The 20,712-nt window shown below is 31.9% G+C and overlaps 2 protein-coding genes across 2 annotated transcripts; one reads left to right on the forward strand and one right to left on the reverse strand.

The window, feature by feature from the left end:
- Positions 1-8,140: 8,140 nt before the first annotated feature.
- On the forward strand, positions 8,141-12,666 carry LOC8264840 (nucleoid-associated protein At2g24020, chloroplastic). Its single transcript, XM_002529357.4, has 7 exons — positions 8,141-8,344; positions 9,567-9,718; positions 10,552-10,652; positions 10,770-10,809; positions 11,714-11,785; positions 12,204-12,260; positions 12,343-12,666. The coding sequence occupies exons 1-7, from the start codon at positions 8,254-8,256 to the stop codon at positions 12,415-12,417; spliced, it is 588 nt and encodes a 195-aa protein (XP_002529403.1). The 5' UTR covers positions 8,141-8,253; the 3' UTR covers positions 12,418-12,666.
- Positions 12,667-12,777: 111 nt separating this feature from the next.
- On the reverse strand, positions 12,778-19,350 carry LOC8264839 (serine carboxypeptidase 24). Its single transcript, XM_002529356.4, has 9 exons — positions 18,659-19,350; positions 15,644-15,751; positions 15,367-15,462; positions 15,193-15,285; positions 14,923-15,008; positions 14,406-14,812; positions 14,223-14,318; positions 13,759-13,864; positions 12,778-13,312 (listed from the first exon to the last, which is right to left on the reverse strand). The coding sequence occupies exons 1-9, from the start codon at positions 18,930-18,932 to the stop codon at positions 13,169-13,171; spliced, it is 1,410 nt and encodes a 469-aa protein (XP_002529402.2). The 5' UTR covers positions 18,933-19,350; the 3' UTR covers positions 12,778-13,168.
- Positions 19,351-20,712: the final 1,362 nt, after the last annotated feature.

A 20,712-nucleotide genomic window follows, 5' to 3' on the forward strand; every position in this document is an offset into this window, starting at 1 on the left:
TTTAAACGTCAATTTCTCACAAATCAACTCATATTTTAATTTTCCTTTTAATCTATTTTAGCCACAAATTTTGTAAAAGCGATCAATTCAATACAAACTTTTAAAATATTGCCATGCAAAGTAAATAAAGACTTAGTTAAAACATTAAATAGTAGTAATTAAAATTAATAAGAAAAATTCAATTTAATTTTTGAAATTTTATATTATACATTAAAATTAATTAAAATAAAATTACTCAATAATTTAAATTAAATAGTAGTAATTAATTAGTAATTTTTTATCCATTTGGCTAAATTATGCTAAAAATAAAAAACTAAAGCAAAAAAATTATCAATTACTTGTTTTTATTGGAATTAAGATTAGTTATTTTAAAATATCAAAATTTTATTATAATTTAATTTGTATGAATTTAATTTTATTATTTAACTTAATTTTTTATTAAAAATTATAATTTAATTATTTTTCATTAGATATTATTATTAGATTATATTAAAATAAAAAAATTATAATACAAATTATTTTACTAAGTTTAATTAATAATATAAAGTTAAGGACTAAAATGAACTTTATTTATTAAATAGGTTTTTCATTTACTTGTTTTGCACAGTGTATATCTAATCTCTTAAATTTTAGGAGTTTAGATTGAACTTTATCAAATTAGTGAATAAAATTGGCCAAAAAATTACAATCTCAATAAATTGGTCATGGACTTCAATTTGAGAGGACAAATTGACCTTTAAACCGGCTCATTTACTCCTAAATTTAAAAAATATTTATTTTTTTATTTTTTGAGATTTTAGTTTTGAGATTTTTTGATAAATTTTATTTTTCAGAAGTTACATATAAAAAATTACATATTTTTAATTAGAAAACAATCCGTTAAAATATTATATTCGAATAGTTCGACTAGATCATATTTAAATTCAATAATAAATTAAGGTATAAATGGGCAAAGTTGGAAAGGGTATCACTGGCTTAGTAGAAGGGTTGGACTCAGTAATAAGGACTTCACTGGCTTGCCTTTTGGATACTCAATCTCCTTCTCCATTCAAGTGTTATTTGAAATATAATTAAAGTTCAGCTTCACCCGAGTTTTATAAATAGGTTCAATTTAAAGTCACAGTTAAATGTATTATTATTTTTAATGTAATTTTTTGTTGGGAATTTCATACTTTGAAAAATGAGGTTTATTAAACATACGTATCCTTAAAGATATTTTATTTTGAAAAAACTTATCTTTTAGTATCTGTATTCTAACTTTATTTTACTTAGTTTCTCATAATCTATTGCATTTTAATAAATTTTTGTATTTTTATTTTTGAAATTTTTAAGTCATTTCGTTAGAGCGTGCATACAAACGCCGATAATGTGAGTGAGTATATGAAAATTATGTCAACAAGATAATGAAATTTTCTACTTTGATTCACTGGATCCCTAAAACTTTTTTTTTTTGTAATTTTAAAGAATTCTTGAACTTTTTATTTTTGATTCATTAGGTCCTTAAAAGTTTATATAATATTTTGTTATATTTTCTATATTTAAATGTTATTTAGGTCTTGATTGGCTATGTGCCATAGATTTAATATAAAAAAATCTTGAATTTGTATAAAAGAATTGTCATGCACTTATGTCTCATTTTCATTACTTTGTCTATTTCTTTTATTTAATGTGAAAAATAATTTTTCGTAAAATTGTAATACAAGATGATTCGTTAAATTTAAATATTTTTTAAAAAAATTCTCTTCATCTGAATGCATCCTAAAAAATTTGTGAGATATCAAATCCAATAATATCTAATCCATATTGTTATTTTATTTATGTTTTGTAAGCTAATTTTTCTTAATAAATGTCAATTTAGCAATTCATTATAATGATGTACATCATCCAAAAGAATACACTGATGATCTTTTGAGATAAGTTGTTATGTATCAATTTAGGAAGTGATCTTTTGAATTGCATATATCATATAAAGATGAAGTTGTATTTAAGAAAAAAATTAATATTCTATTAAGTTACTAAATTGCTCTTTAGTTTAAAAACTTTAATATTTTCATATTACTTCCATATTTCACATTGTTCGCATTATTTTTCTATTTTATTGTTTATTTCTAAATTTTTCTTTCAAAAAAAAGTTTTCAAAAATAACAAGCTTTTATGTACACTTAAAAATAAAAAGAAAATTTCAGGAATATCTCAAAACAAAATAAATCTTTAGAGACCTAATGAACCAAAATTAAGTATTTTATTGGTATTGTTTAACGACGTCTGTAAGCATCCTTTGATGAAGGGATTTAAGGGATTTTGTCTTTTGTTTTCTTATTCTTTTAATAAGTAAATAAGACATAAAAATTAAGGAGAAATTTTATAATTATATAATATAAATTATATGAACTAACTATTTCAAGAATTAATGATGCAAAAAGGATTAGTAGATAACTTAAGGACTTTGTAATAATTATCCAAAACATAAAGAAGAAAGCTCGAGGAGGCTATCAAATTTTAGTTTTTATTCACTTTTATAGCTAATTTAATCCTATGATTTTTAAATAATTTTAATTTAGTCCTCTTACGTAACTTGAGGTTAGGGCCAATTGAACTCAAATGACAAATTAATGTTAAACACTGTAATTAAATGTTTATTGTAAGGGTAGTATAGTCATTTCCATGTTAGAGTATAAATAGTCATCTTTCCTTTGTTTTTAGGTTAGACTTTCTTTGATGATGTACATTATATTCTTCCTTCATTTGTAACATGGTATCAGAGCCTAAATTGCTAGGTATTGCTGCTGCATCTGCTGGAAACGATGTCGTGTTGTTGTGTCTTGCTTCCGTCTAAAAGGGGACGTCTTGCTGCTGGAAATGACGTCGTGCTATTGTGTCTTGCTGCAACGTTGTTGCTGCATCGATGTCCTGCTATTGCAGTTGGTGTTGGTGGAGATCATTTGTTTGAGAGGTTAAAATTGTTGGCTTTAAAATATGTTGTTATTGCTTGGGATTTTGGTGGTATGAACTTTGCTCTTGTTCGCCGTGTATTTACTATTTTTCCCATATGAATTTATTGTTTTCGTTGTGTTGTATTAAATTTAACACCAACTGAATGGAGAATTTTGGATGGTCTACTGTGATTGTTGTGTATCACTAGTTAGATGGTCTACCATGATTGTTGCATTTCTCTGAACTTCTGTACTTGTTGATTTGGTTGGAATTTCTATTTCTTTTCCGTTCTGGCCGATCCAAGGGATGACTCGCTCCAAGTAGTTAGTGTCCAATTAGATAGTAAAAATTATGCATATTGGAGTTATGTGATGAAAAACTTTCTGAAAGGTAAACAAAAGTGAGGATATATTTCGGTTACTTCTGTTAAGCCTCAAGATGGCACGGTGATGGACTATGTGGCATTATTGGATAAGTGGGAGGTCGACAATTCAAAAATTATTACTTAGATCAATAATTCTGTTAAGCATTCTATAGACACCTAATTAGCAAAATATGAGACGGCTAATGAGGTTTGGGATCATCTAGCTAGACTGTATATACAGTCTAATTTTGCAAAGCAATACCAGTTGGAGTCTGACATTCGTGCTCTTCAGCAGAAAAATATGAGTATTCATGAATTCTATGACACTATGAATTACGAGCCTTTGGGCCTTATATTGTACGAAGAGAGGAGCAGAGGTTGGTACAGTTTTTAATGGCCCTTCGTGATGAGTTTGAGGGACTTCGCGGGTCTATTCTGCATCGTCATCCACTGCCTTTTGTTGACTCTGTTGTTAGTGAGCTTTTGGCTGAAGAAATTCGTCTGAAGTCCTCGGTTGTAAAAGAGGTTTCTTCAGCTTCTACTCCATCTGTTTTTGCCATGCCTCCTCGATCAAACTCTAAATCTCAGTTTAGGCCATATGGATCTGTTGCTCGTGATAAATGCGGGTTCTGCAAGCAAAAAGGTCATTGAAATCTCGATGTCCAAACTGGCGGTCTCAAATCTCATCAACATCAACAGTCATCGGTGATCGTACGCCTCTCCATAATGGACCTCCTCTTCTACCCCGTCCTCACAATGCTTTATCAACCTCCTTCTTAGACCCATCACTGATTGAGCAGTTTCAGCAGTTCCTTGCTTCTCAGCCTCATGCCATGTCTGCTTCCTCTCAAGTAGGTCTGTCATCTAGTCCTTCAGGTATATCCCATTCCTCCTGGATTTTAGATTCTGGTGCTTCAAACCATATGTCACCTAATTTATCATCATTTACTTCTTTAACCCCTAAAGTTTTAGTTCTTGTTATGAGTGCTAGTGGTACACCTATGCCATTGCAAGGTGTTGGTTCGGTTATTACGCCTTCTCTATCTTTGTCTAATGTCTATCATATTCCTAGTTTTGCTTTGAATCTTGCTTTTGTTGGTCAGATTTATGATACTGGATGCTCAATCTCATTTTCTTCTTTTGCTTGTTTTGTTCAGGATCCACAGTCTCAGAAAGTGATTGGGATCGGCTATAGAGAAGGAGGACTTTATGTATTGGATCAGCTCAAAACCCCTCACACTGCGGCTGTTGTTCCTGGTATGAATATGTCATCCTTTCGTTTGAATCCCTCTTCGTCTGTGTTTTATTTATGGCACTCTTGCCTTGGTCATGTTTCTGTGTCTCATTTAAAATTTTTAGTTTCTACAGGAGCTTTAGGAAATTTGAAATCTCATGATATTTCTGATTGTAGTGGTTGTAAACTAGCCAAGTTTACTGCATTGCCTTTTCCTAAAAGCACTACTATATTTGTTGCTCATTTTGATCTTATTCATTCTATTGTATGGGGACCCTCTCCTGTTTCTACAAAAGGGGGTTCTCGCTATTATGTATCTTTTATTGATGATTGCACTCGTTATTGTTGGGTTTATCTTATGAAACGTCGTTCATACTTTTTTAGCATTTATAATGAGTTCGATCTTTTGTGAAAACCTAACATTTAGTTGTTATCAAATGTTTTATATGTGATTTGGGGGGAGAGTATACTTCTCATGCTTTTAAGGATCTACTTGCTTTAGATGGTACAATTTACCAAACTTCTTGCACTGATACTCTTGAACAAAATAGAGTTGTTGAAAGAAAACATAGGCACATTCTAGAGATTGCACGATCACTCTTGTTGTCTGCTAGTGTTCCTAGTGAATTTTGGGGGGAAGGAGTTCTTACTTATGTTCATTTAATCAATAGAATTCCTATTTCTCATAATTCCGGCTTGTCTCCCTATGAAAGACTGTATGGTCGTCTGCCAGATTATTCTTCTCTTCGTGTTTTTGGTTCTACATGTTTTGTTCTTCTTTTTCATGTTGAACGTAGTAAGCTAACATCTCGATCTACTATATGTGTCTTTCTTGGTTATGGTGCACGATAAAAAGGGTATCGTTGTTTTGGTCCAGTCAGTCATAAATTATATGTTTCTTGTCATGTTATTTTTCTTGAACATATTCCTTATTTTGCAATTCCTGACCGTCCTCACCATATATTTATATATGATCTTATCCACATTGACTCTTTTGCTACTGATGTTGATGAGCTATCCTCTACTGGCATTCCTGACACCTCTATTGGCTCCTCTACTACACACTCCGCCCAATCACCTTTTGAGACTGCGGATACTATCGAACCTCGCTATCTTGTATGCAATCGTAAGTCCACTAAACAACCTAATTTTAATTATTATTATTATTCGAGTTCATTTGTTTCTTTTCTCGCTTCTATTCATCGTCTTTCTGAACCTTCATCTTTCAAAGAAGCCATTCTTGATCTTATTTGGCAGCGTGCCATGGCTGAGGAGTTAACCGCTCTTCACCAAACCCATACTTGGGATTTAATGTCCTTTCCTGCAGGTAAATATGCTATTGGTTCTCGTTGGGTCTATAAGATTAAAACTAAGTCTGATGGGTCTATTGAAAGGTATAAAGCTCGTTTAATAGCTAAGGGTTATTCTCAGGAATATGGCATGGATTATGAAGAATTTTTTTCTCCCGTTACTAAAATGACTACAATTCGAACTCTTATTGCTGTTGCTTCCGTTCGCAGTTGGGATATAACTCAAATGGATGTCAAAAATGCCTTTTTGAATGGCGATCTTCACGAAGAAGTTTATATGGTTCCTTCTCTTAGTCTTGATCATCATCTTAGTGAAGTTTGCAAACTTAGGAAGGCTCTTTATGGTCTCAAACAGGCTCATCGTGCTTGGTTTGAGAAGTTTTCGAGGGTGATTACTTCACTTGGTTTTCATCCTAGCAACCATGACTCTGCACTGTTTGTCAAATGTACTTTGGCTGGTTGAGTTTTGCTTTCTCTATATGTTGATTATATGATTATTACAGGTGATGATGTTGTCGGGATTAGTTTGTTAAAGTCCTAACTGACTCGTTGTTTTACTATGAAGGACTTGGGTTCCCTTCGTTACTTCTTGGGTATTGAAGTTGCTTCTTTTCTAAAAGGGTATCTTCTTTCTCAGTCTAAGTATATTTCTGATATTTTTGAGCGTGCTCTCCTTTTTTATAATAAGACTGTTGATACTCTGATTGAGCTCAACGCTCGTTATTCTGCTTCTGATGGTTCTCTACTACTGGATCTGAGTCTGTATCAGACTGTTGTTGGAATACTATGACTCGTCCTGATATCGCATATGCTGTTCATATAGTCAGTCAGTTTGTTACTTCTCCTACTACAGTTCATTGGGCTACTGTTCTTTGCATTTTGAGATACCTTTGCGGCACTCAGTTTCAGACTCTTCTATTTTCATCTGCTTCATCTTTAGAGTTATGTGCTTACTCTGATGCTGATTGGGCCGGTGATCTCACTGACAACAAATCAGCTACTAGATTTTGTATTTTTCTAGGTGATTCCCTTATCTCTTAGAAAAGTAAGAAGCAGGACGTTATTTCTTGATCTTCAACGGAGGCTGAATATCGCGCTATGGCTCCCACTACTTGTGAAATAGTTTGGTTGCGATGGTTGCTTGCTGATATGGGTGTCTTTCTGCGGCAACCGACTCCTTTACATTATGATAATAAGAGCGCTATTCAGATTGTACACAATTCGGTCTTTCCTGAACGGACCAAGCATATCAAAATCGACCATCATATTACCCGTCATCACCTTTAGAATGGCACCTTGACATTGCCTTTTGTTTCTTCTTCCTTACAGCTTGCGGACTTGTTTACAAAATGTTTAACTACTTCACGTTTTCATTTTCTATCTGACAAACTCTTGATGCTTGTTGCAATCGCATCGTGAGTTTGAGGGGGAATGTTAAACACTGTAATTAAATGTTTATTGTAAGGGTAGTATAGTCATTTCCATGTTAGAGTATAAATAGTCATATTTCCTTTGTTTTTAGGTTAGACTTTCTTTGATGATGTACATTATATTCTTCCTTCATTTGTAACAATTAAAAAGTTAAATTAAATTTTATTTTATTTCAAAATTAAAATTAAAATTAAAAGTAGTGAATAGATTTTTAAAATTACCACACAAACTGATAAACCCATCATAACCAACTTGAGATATAATATACCTTTTTTTTATTGTTGCCACCAACACCTTTAAAATAAAAATCACTTACATTATAACTAACAAAAAGCATATATAAGAAGTCATAATTCAATACTATCATCATCGTTTTTAATTAGTCTCTACATTATTACTTTTATCCATCAATTAAGAATAAATATACACCGTTATCGCCAACTCTCGTAAACGATTTAATCCATCATTACCAAAAAATATGCAGTATAAGAAACTAAAATTATTGCCACTATCAATACCAAACCGAACCATTATTAGCTTATTTATTTGCTCAACCAACTAATTTTAAAAATCTAAAATGCATATAAAAAACTTAACACATAAATTTAATTAGATAACTCAATTACAATTAAATTACTTTAAGAAAAGGATCAAACTGAGCCTTTATAAAAGTTTGAGTAGTCATATTGAGCACACATTAAGTGCCGGGTGGTTATTAGACTTTACAATGCATGCAAGTCACTTTCTTAAATAAGGATCAAATTGCATCTTCTCAAAAAGTTTAGGAGCTAAGCAGGTACAGAGGTAAAAATTACAACTAGTAAAGCTTGAGGGCTGAATTGAAACTTATTCCATTAAAGGAAAAGAATAACACAAAGAGAGCTGATCGGCTGAATAATATAAAAAGAGGGAAAAAAAAGAAGTGAAAATCTCACTTTATCCTCTTAAAAGCACCATCTCTCGGTCCCAATTCGCAAAAAATGGCATCAACAAGTGCAGTTGCTGCCCGAGTTTCTAACCTAAATGGACTTGCTGATTGGAAAAAACCGAACCATTCTTCGTTTCCTATAGGTAATCTTCTTCTCTATCTTTATCTTCCGTTTGGTTGACATAATGGAGCAAAAATAAAGTGAACTTCTTAACGATTTCTTGCTTACCCATCATTGTTATTTTTTTAATTGATTTCTTTGGCTGGTACTATGATTATTTGACAGTTTTCAACATTAGTTTTTGGAAAAAAAATGTTAAATGTAGCTTTGTTGCTTTCAGTTGAGTGATTTGTATACAAAAAGAAATGTGGTATTTCAGCAGGTGCAATTTTCTTTTTTGGTTTTGATGTATGGTTTGTTGTGCTGTTCTTTTAAAAAGAGATATAATGAAAAGATTAGAACTTGATAAGAAAATAAACTTTACAGAATGGTTGTTCTATAATTAACCAAAATTCAGGTATTTTTTATTTGGAGATGAATTTGCTGTCAAACATGAAAATACAGTAATGTAGAACCTTTCTATAGTTATGTTTTATACAGGAATAACATCTATAGTCATAAAAAATTTTGGTCCAACTTGGTCCAATTATAAATTAAAATAAACTCTACATTGCAATAAAGGTATAATTCTATTAGGTCCTATCTTAAGAAAATTTGCCTCCACATAATAAAAATGGTTATATGTATGTATATTTCAAATATGCTATATTAAAGGTTTAAGATGAAATAAAATATTTATGTAAAATTGTTTGGCACAAAGATCCATTTTTTAGAGTGGTTACCGCATCTTAGATCTTGTAGACAAGCTTTATGCATTTCTGATTATGTCTATCTCTTTTTTCTATGTATATATATATATACTTTTTTCAATGTATATTTCTTGGTTTTTATGTATTCTATTAATTAATCATATTAAAGTAGTTTGTATTTGTACATTAAAAACCAAGTAGTGTAGTGTTGCTAGAAGTAATGGCATGTCATGATCAATGACTAATTGTTCTTGCATAGTTGTTGGTAAAAGTAAGAACTGATATACATACAGCTAGATATGTTTTTGGTTCACAATTATTTGACTTTGCCATGCTTTCTACTATGTGTCTTGCTTTCTACTATGTGTTATGAATCTTTTTTCTTTGGCTGTCAGATTTAATCGGTAGAAAATATAATTGCTAGTAATTAAGTATCTGCCGTTGAGTTTTCCTCCATATGTATGTAATGATGTTTGTATAATGGGATGCTGAGAGTTCTATTCTCAGTTTTGGATGTCAAAAGGGTGGTAACTTTATTGTGTACCTTGCTTTCAGGTAACCTAAGCCTAAATGCAAATCTAGTAGGTCAGCAGCTTGTATCTTGGCCTGGTCACCAGAAATCTCGGCGTTGCAGTAGATCTCTCCGTGTACATGGTTTATTTGGAGGAAAAAAGGATAATAATGAAAAAAGTGACGAACAATCAAAGGCAACCATGCTTCCTTTATTAAACTTCATAAACAGAATTTCAATTTTAAGTTTCTTTTACCTTAGTAATTGATAAATTTGCATCACACTTACATTAGGCAATCTGTTCTGTTGTGATAAATGCATGTTCTAGCATTTCCCATATTGTTTCATCTCAGTTTAATTCCCTAGGATAGGGTTCTCTTTTGGATAGGGCTAGGTGTATATGGAGGCTCCATAATTTGTTGCTTCTCAAGAATGTATATAAATATAAACAGATTATATGCATAAGAATGTACATAAACAGATGAATTGGTTCGAGTGCTCGAGAATATGAGCATTTTGGCTCGACTACTCTACTAAAAACTTAAAACTTTATCCTTGGATTGGCTGAAACATCTTCTAGAAGTGCTAAATCTGAGACTTCTTTGACAATCTTGCAGTTGTCATCCATACATGTGCCTATGTTCTGATGATGAATTTAAATGAAGAGGCTATAGAAGTTTGTGACATTGTCTTCCTTTTTGTAGAAAATTGTTCATAACATGTAAAAGTTTGGAAATTTGAATGTCGATAATTGATCTGCGTTATTTTTGTCAGTGAAAAAAAAAAAAAAGAGTCATCTGTTCAAGGCTAAGACCAATTAGAAAGGTCAAACAGAAATGAACCCTGTTTATTCAATTCACTTTTTCATATGGAAATGACTTTGCATCTTCAATTATTTCTTTCACTTAGAACCCATAGTTATCATCTGCAATTATAGTAATAGTCGCTCTCTTTTTCTCTGTAATAGAAGAGGTTGTTATTCTTATCACATCATTGGAGACTAATATTGCTTCCACTAATTGATTTTAGGCAGGAATTCTTGGAAACATGCAAAATTTGTATGAGACTGTGAAGAAGGCGCAGATGGTTGTCCAAGTTGAGGCAGTTAAAGTGCAAAAGGAACTTGCCTTGTACGGCTTATAGATTAGTCCAATCTTACCGAATTTGGAGTTTTGCTATTTATGCGAATTCTTAATCTGGTGCATCTTGATTTGATGTAATTTATTTTTAATTTGTTGGTCTTGCAGAGCAGAGTTTGATGGTTATTGTGAAGGTGAGCTAATTAAGGTATGATTTTGCCTATTGTTTTTATGTTCACTTGCGTGATATCATATATGTAGTTAGTGCATGTTTATGTATAGGCAAACGCATTCATGGTTGCATTGCACGTATGTTTTATCTGTTGCCTTGTATGTGTGTACATTCTCTATGCAAATCTCCATGCGTTTATCTTCAGTAGTTGCCTATTCAGAATGTGCTACTTTGTTTGCTGGCAAAATGGTCATTGACAGGCAGAAATTGGTTAAACTGATGCTAAAAATATGCTTTTAGCCTTAAATTTGTGTTGGCTTAGATTGAACTGGACTGCAACACTTGTTCGTTTGACCTATTAGTTTGTTTATGGTGGATGATGGCTTTACCTGGTTCTTTTTTAGCTCAGCCATTCTGGAATAGTTGTGAAATCATCATCGGAATGAATCATTGTGGCCTTGTGATGCGAGATCAAGGTTATCAGTTTCTGAATGAAGAAAACTTTATTGTTAGAAGTTGATATGAAGCTTAGATTAACAAAAGAATGCTATATAAAGTGAAGGCAAGCGGGCAGACTGGGGTGGATATCTCCAAATTTTTTTTCCTAGAAATGTAACTTATTAGATTACTATTTTTAAAAATGTTATCATTAAATGATGGTTAATATTTGAGGAAGAGGAAGAAACAGTTATATCAAGTTGTAAAGGAAATGTCTTGAAAGCTAATGGACCTAGGGTAGGCTACTCCCGTAGCCAGACCTTCTATATTGATTTTTCCTCTGGGGTGCTTTCATGTTAAGATTTCAAAATATCGTGTGTTTTGTGGGAAGAAGTAAATCTATGTGGTCATCAATATTGCAAACATTAGTTGCATCTCTTCATATCAATATTGCGAACAATATTGGACATAACTGAAGTTTGACTTTGATGTTGCTTTTCAGGTAACATTATCTGGAAACCAACAACCTGTACGCACAGAGATCACTGAGGCTGCAATGGAATTAGGTGCAGAAGTAAGTAGCCATAGTTTAGCTGATATTTTGCATTTTATCTTTTTATTTTTTGTTTACATGTGATCATGTGAGAGATATTGGCCTAATGATATCATCAATTTTTTAATGCAACTTGTGTGTTCCACTTACTCTTGATACACATTGGACATGGAAGTTTGCAGGCAGGAGTAATTCTTTTCTCCCCTTCCTTGCCATGTTTTCTGTTCTTTCCCCTATCTCAAATTTCAATATTATGTGTTATGAAAGAAATAGAAAAGAACACAGTATTATGTAGTCCCATTGGTTCTGTTTTGGCCAACCAATTTCATGGATGGCTGATCATTTGGGACAAGAATGGGTGCTGCTGTCTGAGATATCTCAATTCAGTCTTCTATTTCACATGTCAAGAAACTAAAGATCTGTCTCTTGTCAAATGCAGAAACTCTCCCTTTTAGTTAACGAGGCATACAAGGATGCACACCAAAAAAGTGTCCAGGTAGGATATCTTATTCTTGCGAAATCAAAGCACTGTATATTCTGTTATTCTTATATTAAATTCTGGCTGTATTGTCTTTTAGGCCATGAAAGAAAGAATGAGCGATCTTGCTCAAAGCCTGGGAATGCCACCGGGCATGAGCGATGGATTAAAGTAAAGGCATATTTCTCTGACTGGTGTCTGAAGCAAGCTTAAAGTTTTGTGATTGAGCCGGTTAGAAGCGCTTGTTTGTTCTGTGATTGGGAATTAATTTTACCGTGTTTCTTATTCCAACGCTAGTTAATGTTTATAGAATAACAAAGCTTGGCACTTATGATCTCCATTGTTGTTCTGCAACCAGCAGATTGCATCCTTTAAAATGTTACCTCATTTTATACAAATAGGAAAAAGAGATGTTGGCAAGTAAGTTAGAAGTAGAACTGGGTAGCTCATCAGGCTAGTTTAAGAAATGATGGGGAAGAAAAGCTAAACAAGCACATTTGGTGCCTTAAATGAAAGAGTTTCGTGAGAATGGGAGCTCTGGAAAGTGATGTCAAAATGTTTTTTTTCTTTTAAATTTTCATTTTGTTGGAAACCTCAGGTCTCTATTGTTTTTGCATTAGAGATTGTAAGAACATTTTGACCTCAGTACCCATGTCCTCCATCTGAAATAGCAGTTGCTGCTGTCTATAAATTAAACTACCAACAAATTGTCTTAGAAACTCTGAATTACACTTTTGAATGAATGATATTATTGCTAAACCCTAGTTGCTTCTTCACCCGTCATCATTTGTTTTGAGGGGTTTAAAATAAGGTTATGTGGATTGCTCCACTAAACCTTCTTGAAGCAAAAACCAATTGCTCTCAAATCTTTTTTTTTTTTTTTTGTTATTTTTGTTCTGTTGGAGGAATAGGCAAAATGACAAGAATCAAGATTTGGGCAGTTCTTTTCCTGCCAAGAATGATCTGAAAAGAATGAATGCTCGCCTTGGTTGAAACAGTGGAACTTCATGTCCAGCTCCTCTAACTGTTACAAAGGTTAGCCCATTGTACACTTCCGTCCATCCTCCGACCTGTTCAATCCAAAGATGCGATGAAGAATTGGTGAAAATATAATTTGATAATTACCAACCAAAAATAAAATATTTATGTTCTAAAATAATTTTATAATGATTGTACTTCTTTCATAGGGGAATGTATTTTTCACTTTATTTCTTTCTTTGATGGGACGTATAAAAAAAAATTTATTCTTTTTATATATAATAATGTCTAACTTTTTTTTGTATTTAGTAATTTTTAAAATTTATTAATAAAAATTTATAAAATAATCTAATGAAAAATGAAGTTGGTCTTTTTAGAAATTTATTAATCAATAATATTATTAATTTGTTAAATATTAAATATATGACAAAATATAAAAAAAATTATCAGAATAATGATTAAAAGAATCATGAGTTTAGAATTATATATGTGTAATTTGTGCACTGAATCAATATAAGAAAGTTATGCTATAACGTACCTGGTTGCCGGAGTACCAAGGGTACCACCGCGTTTTAACGGTGAGATTGAGGTGGCTGAGAGAAAACCTAGTTGCAGTTACAGGAACTACAGAATCTGTGTCACCACTGCATCATAGAAGAAGAAGAAGCACTATCATCAATATTTCCTGCTTTTTTTTTTTTTTCTTTTCTTTCTTTTTCAAATTTCACTTCAAGAACCACTTAACTTCAAACTTCAACTACTAAAATGGTTGAGAACAATAAATGCAGTAATGATGATGATCAACAATGTTATTTCACAATTCTGATCAAAAGCCATTTGATGGTCAAACATTGTCAAACTATTTTCCTAGTCATGGCCATTAATATAACTCTGGACTTGGACAGGTTCCCAAAACAATGTGACAAGACAGCTGTTTTATCATCATTAAAGAATGAACAAAAGCTTGGTACTGTAACAAGTCTGTCTGGAAATTTAATTTACCTGAAAACCCATATTCTCAAACCAGCTGCAATGAGCTCCTTGTATATAGGTAACACAGAATACTCAGAATCCTTCCAGTTCTTAATAAGAACATCACTGCACATAAGAAGATCAAATCTTTAAAAATCTCTTAACTACTTTTGGCCAAAACTGTATGTACACAAGAAGATCATCAACATGCACCTGCAAGCAGTCCATTTATAAGGAATTCCTGTAATATTTGCATGCATTGCCTTCTGCACTTGAGGTCTGTTAAAGTATTTCTCTGCATAATTCTCAGTGCAAGGATCATAACCAGAAACCCTTCTCCGCAAAAGCGTGTTTTTAAGCCTTAATGATCTTACACTGGTTTTATTAGGCAACTGTATGCAAGCTGGTGTATAAATGCTGTACTGATCGATATCTCCAAATTCATGGTTCATAGCATAAGTCACAGCATCATCACATTTTTCAGATGTTTTATTATCTTCTTTGAAGTTGCAGTTATCAATAATTGATCGGTACGTCCTGTCTGATATCATTGAATGGCTCCACCAGAATGTAACAGTCCCAATGCTATCATAGAAGTTATCTGTGACAGCATTTCCAACCTGCATATATATATATGCATCATCTCAATTTCTGAAAAAAATAAAATAAAATAAAAAGTTTTGCAGCAAAATGTATGATTTTAGATTTTGTGACCATGTTTTTTACTCACAATGAATCCTTTGAGATTGATGATGGGATGCGAATGACCCTTATTATAATCATGAATTTTCTTGGCCAATTGGGGAACATAATGCCCTAAGTACAAAAGATTAAGATTAATATCAAGTTTAAGAAAAAAAAAAAGAGGTTGGACCAAAACATATAATAAATAACTTAAAGTAGTCAATCAAGGAGTGGGCTGGTTTAAATTTTCAATTTCAGTTTATCATTTTTATAAAAAGCTGCAAGTAGGAGTTTATCACATAATAAATAAAAGTACCTGCATAACTTTCCCCAGCAATGAAGAAATCTCTATATTTATATTGGGGAAACCTTGAAAACCATCTGAGAAGAAAAACTAGAGCATCCTGAGCTGTGTCACAGAATTAATAACTTGTGTTATTGCATGAAGCTGCTGAAGTAAAAAGAGACAATTATACTGGTAATGCCATACCTGTTCTTTTGTCACCAGAATCTTTAAGATCAGAGCTTGTATTTGTGTATGAGAATCCTACACCAGCAGGTGACTCCAAGAAGAGAATATTTGCTTCTGTAAGCATTCAAGTTTCCAAAGCAAAGCTATATATGATTAATATCTCTTCACATCTTATCATTTCATTTATTTGTTATTATTCTAAGAGCAGCAGTAGCTCCTGAATTCCAGTTCTCAAAACCTGAAAACAATTAACTTTTATGTTTATGTATTTTTTTTTTTTTTTTTTATCAGTTACCTGTGTTCCATGAATACTTATTTAGATAAAGAGATGAGCCTGTTCTGTTAATCCGAAATGGTCCAATTTCCTCTGATGCTCCATATGCCACAGATGAGCAGCCTGGTCCTGCATTTATTTTACATGGAAAATTATCAGACCACTATTTCTTTTTGGAGAATGTGGGGCATTTTTCTATTTTCACACTGTGGGTCTTCTTGCATTTTTACACTAAAAGTTCTGAGGTAAATTAACTTTGATTTCTTTTACTTTTATCAATGATCAATCCAGACTAATGGCTTACGCTACAACATTAAATATGTTTCCAGATAACATGCTTCAAATAAAGAGAAAAAAAAAAAATCAGAAGTGACTACAGCAGGCATAATGTCTAATTAGAAATTGAAAAAGGAGAAAAAAGAAAAAGAAAAACTAAAACTGCCGTCAAGTTTCAGTTGCACTAATAGACACAATAGTCCTGCATCAGAAGGTGAAGTGGGGGCATGACATGTGTAGTGGAGGAGCAGATTGCAGTGGTATGTGTGTGTGGCTAGTCAAGGAAGTCATCAGGATTGCTACAGTGGTTATACTTCTGCCTAATTAGTCTACTATCAGTAATGTTAATCTCAAATTTAGCAGAGATTTATATCTTAGTCTCCTTGCAAAATTTAAATTTTTAACTAGAATGGTTCTGATATAGTATTAGAATTTTTATAATCGAAAAAATTGAAAATTCGATAAATATTTCTGTATAAAAAGAAGATAAATTTATGCCGATTTATGCTTCAAGTTTATTTAATTTTAGAACGGAAAATATATTAAAGATATAAAATTATTTTGAAATTTTATTAAAAAATTTTAATTTATAAATAAATAAAATATAATTTTATAATTTTATTTAAATTAAAAAATATATATATATTTACTGTCAGACTTGACAAACTGTGGGTCAAGATTGAAGTTGAATGGTTAAAGGGTTCTGTGACAAATACTAGTAGCCAAAACAACTTGACCACTGTACTATTCTAGCCATAGAAGTGTAGGAATCTCAGCACAAAATTCACATTCTATTCCATTATTTTCACAAACACACTAATGATACCTTTGAAATAAACCACCAAAAACTATCCCTTTTTTTTTCTTTTGTTTTATGAAAAGAAAAAGTAGTTAAATCAACTTTATGAAGATTTCAATTACTTTATTTTTAGTCAGAACATCTTCAATTTTGTGGTTCTGAATTTCAACCAATTATTTCTTTTATTATTTGATAAATGTCAGCATTTCATTTCCATATTAAGATCAGTTCTATTATTGGTTTTAGTCTAATGATTAAAGAAAAGAAAGAAAAGAACTTCCTCAATTTCTGGTGACATAAAAGAAAGAAAGAAAGAAAGAAAGAAAATCAGGGTCGTCATCATCATCATCATGACCATATTCTTTTTCTTCAGAATGCGCATGCTTGAAAGCAAAAGAAGAACGCAGAAAGAGCTGCAAATGAATGGAAAGGTCATTTTCTTTTTTCAAAAAATAAACAAACCCTCTTCTTTGTTCCTCCTTATCTAAAAGTCAGCTGAAAAAGAAGCCAGGAAAACACTAGAGCCAAAAGAAAAAAGAATTTCTAATGGGTCATCACTACTGTAGACTGTAGTGTTGAAATTTGAGGGCAGTATTTCTTTTTTCTTTTGTTTTGTTTTGTCTTTCTTGTTTTGGACTCATCAAACAGTGAGTGCACTTTCTGGTGGCCTTTTTGGTATCATCTTTCTGAACAAAACTCTATATAATTTATATATGTGCAGACACAAATGAAACTGTTTAGGTGACAAAAACAAAAGAAAGTTCCTCTTTGTAAATAAATAAATTACAGCAATATATATATATATATATATATATGCTCATTACGTGTTCTTTTTGAGGTATAGAAGGGAATAAACATCTGATATAGAAGGAATAAAACCCTAAAAAGATACAGACAGAAAGAGATCACGAGGTCTCATTTGGGTGTTTTTCTTTGGAAAAAAATAAATAAATAAAAAAGGTTACCCCTACATATTTATTTTCTTTGGCTTTATTTGAAGATTACTGTGGGATATGTATGGTTTACGTTAATGTGCATTAACTGATAAATGGGGGATAAAAGGATTAAATCCCCACTACAAGGTTAAATAAATTTAATTTTAACTATTTTAATAAATAGATCTATAATTTTTATTTAAAAACTAAATAAATTTAGATTTTGATTAAAATTAATAAAATTAATAATAATGGTGTTAATGATGGTTTGACAAAGTAGAAACGATAATAATGAAATAAACATAATAATTTAATTTTGATTTTTAATAAAATATATAAAATTTAATATATAAAATTAATATTTATTTAAATTTTATTTTATTTAACTAATTTTTAAATAATGAGTGTAATACATGTATTAATTTTATTATATGATTAAAATACGTAAAAATTTAAACAAATATATATATATAATGGGTGTCTCTCGGATCAGATGGCAGTGACACCTAAGGCTAAGGCAGTGTTTGTTTAAGTGTGAATATTAGGAGGAGTGGAGTGGGGCACATGCAAGGGGCGAAGGTGACAAAGGATAGGACTACTAGCCTTGCATGTTTCCGTCCATATCTAGAAGGCAGTATGGATATTTTTGGCTCATCATATAGGCATCAATACCATTTCCAATCAAAGTTAATAACATAAAATAGTACCAACTACAATTTCTAATCCACTGCCCCAAACACAAATTAATAGAAGATCAAGTATTACTAACCACTTGGGTACTTGAAAATTTTTCTTCTTTGATGGTGAATTATTTTGTGGTACGTATTCAAAAGATTAAGTTTCATAAAATGAAGATTAAATTCAAAACTATATATATGTATATTCCCATTCTGAGACATTGTAATGCAAAAGGTTTCCTATATGCATATCAAATCTCTCATAATTATTGAAAACAATTGAAGACAAGAAAGTGTATATATATATATATATATATAACAAAGAGTAATTCAAGGAGGAGGAACTGACCTCCATTTAGCCAAAGAACAAGAGGTTTGTGGTGAGGACTGGAAGTTGCTTCTGTCAACCAGTAGAAGAGTGCACGACCGTGTTTCTCATTGACAGTAACATACCCAGAGAACTGAGAAAAAGTAACTGGTGGCTGACCAGGAAGAGCTGAGATTCGATCTAGCTCTTGCTCTTTATTGGCCAAAGCATCAACAATGGTGGTGGTGTCCATTCCAGAGAAGACAACCAGTATTAAAGACAAAAAGAAGACATGAGTTTTTCTTTGAACTGCCATTGCACTCTCCTCCAAAAGGAGAAATTTTAAGGGTGTCTCCACTATATAGGGAAGAAGTGAAGTGAGTGCTGGTATATATGATGGTATTGAATGTGCAGTCAATTTTTCTTTTGTTTTTTTTTTTTACAGGTTTATAGGGATGAGGGTTTGGAGTTAAATCTTTTGCTGCATTACTACACTACTTTGGTGCAGCTAGGTAGCAGCTGGTTGGGCAACTGTATCTGGAGTGGACCACCTCTTATTTTTTATTTTTTTCCTGAGATTCTTGAGGAAGAGAGAAATGGGTGCATAGAAAGCTAGAAAGACAGAGGGACCTTAGGTCAGAACTTGGTTATGAATCATGCACCAGAAAATGGGCATCATAAATGCATCTCTCACAAGTCCTTCTCCTTGTATGAGCTGTACTATTAATAATACCTATTAACTAAACCTCACTACAATATATATATATATATATATATATATATATATATATATATATATATATATTGTCTTATGTAAATACATTAGAATTAGGATAAGGGTTGTAAACTAGTTTGTACTTAACCTTAAATTTAGACAAAAAATAAGTATAAATCAATCACACGCTATTTTGATACATAAGTAATGAAAAGTAAATAAAATATTACATATAAAATTCATGTATCGAGTCAGCTGTGGACATTTTATATCTTATCATAATCATGATATTCTACTCCAACACTACAGTAGAAATGTGTTGAATCACAAAAATAAAAGATTTGAAACAATTTCTCATTTATGAAAATGGGATTTTCATTCATAAAAATCCGCCTCCTATCCCATGTGGGCTCTTAAAAACCCTCACTTGAAGGGTTTTTAATGAATAAAAGAAATTAAGAAATCCATAAATTTCGTTCCAGTTTTCTTTCTTCAACTAAATAGTAGATTTTGATAAAATTTATTGATTAAACAAGGCCTAGATGTTGGACATTATAACAAATAGCTTGGCATGCATGATGTGAACGAAATAGTACTCAAACCCTAAAAACCTCTCATCCCTTTTGAAAATAACTACAAGAAAAAGAAAAAGGGTAAATTTTGGAGGTAAACCACCAGTATGAGAAGTCTTATACATATCCTGCATGAATATATATATATCTTTTGACCCTTCAATAATAATTTAAATTTCACTGTTTGATTCTGAACATTTATTCCTAACTCCGCGACAGCCGCAGGGCAATCAATATGTTAAATAACTCTTAGGAAAACAGCTTCTGAATTACAATAGAGGGAAAACAAAGAACTGTATCGGCTGAGCTTTCACCACCAGCATAAGTAAGTGGCTATGGCTGTGTGTGTATGGTCCTTAATAAATAGAGTTGGAAGGACAGAAAGAAGTCCTGGAAAAGGGTTCTTAAATGGAAGTGGGGTTTGCGACTCTTGTGACCTCTAACGGCCTGTAAGTAATTGGACACATCATATCAAAAGTTTTAGGTAGCTATCGCCTCTTTCTTCTCATGCTCAAACTCCATATATATATATATATATATATGCCTCACCTAAACAACTATAGATAGTCCAATTTTACTAATCACACTTTAACAAAAACAAAAAGACTTGAATTGTGATTTTACAGAGCATCTATTTATTAGGTAAATGTAGTTCAGTTTGTTGCATATGCCTCCCGTTTAGTCAACCAGAGACCGCAAATATGACAGCTAATTGAGATTGTTTATTGTTCAATTATAAAATACTGAAAATTCATAATGTTTGTTGAAATTAGCCGTTTATCCGTGCATTATACAAATGTTATTATTAT

The sequence above is a fragment of the Ricinus communis genome, chromosome 3, assembly GCF_019578655.1.
Source record: "Ricinus communis isolate WT05 ecotype wild-type chromosome 3, ASM1957865v1, whole genome shotgun sequence".
Lineage (NCBI taxonomy): Eukaryota > Viridiplantae > Streptophyta > Magnoliopsida > Malpighiales > Euphorbiaceae > Ricinus > Ricinus communis.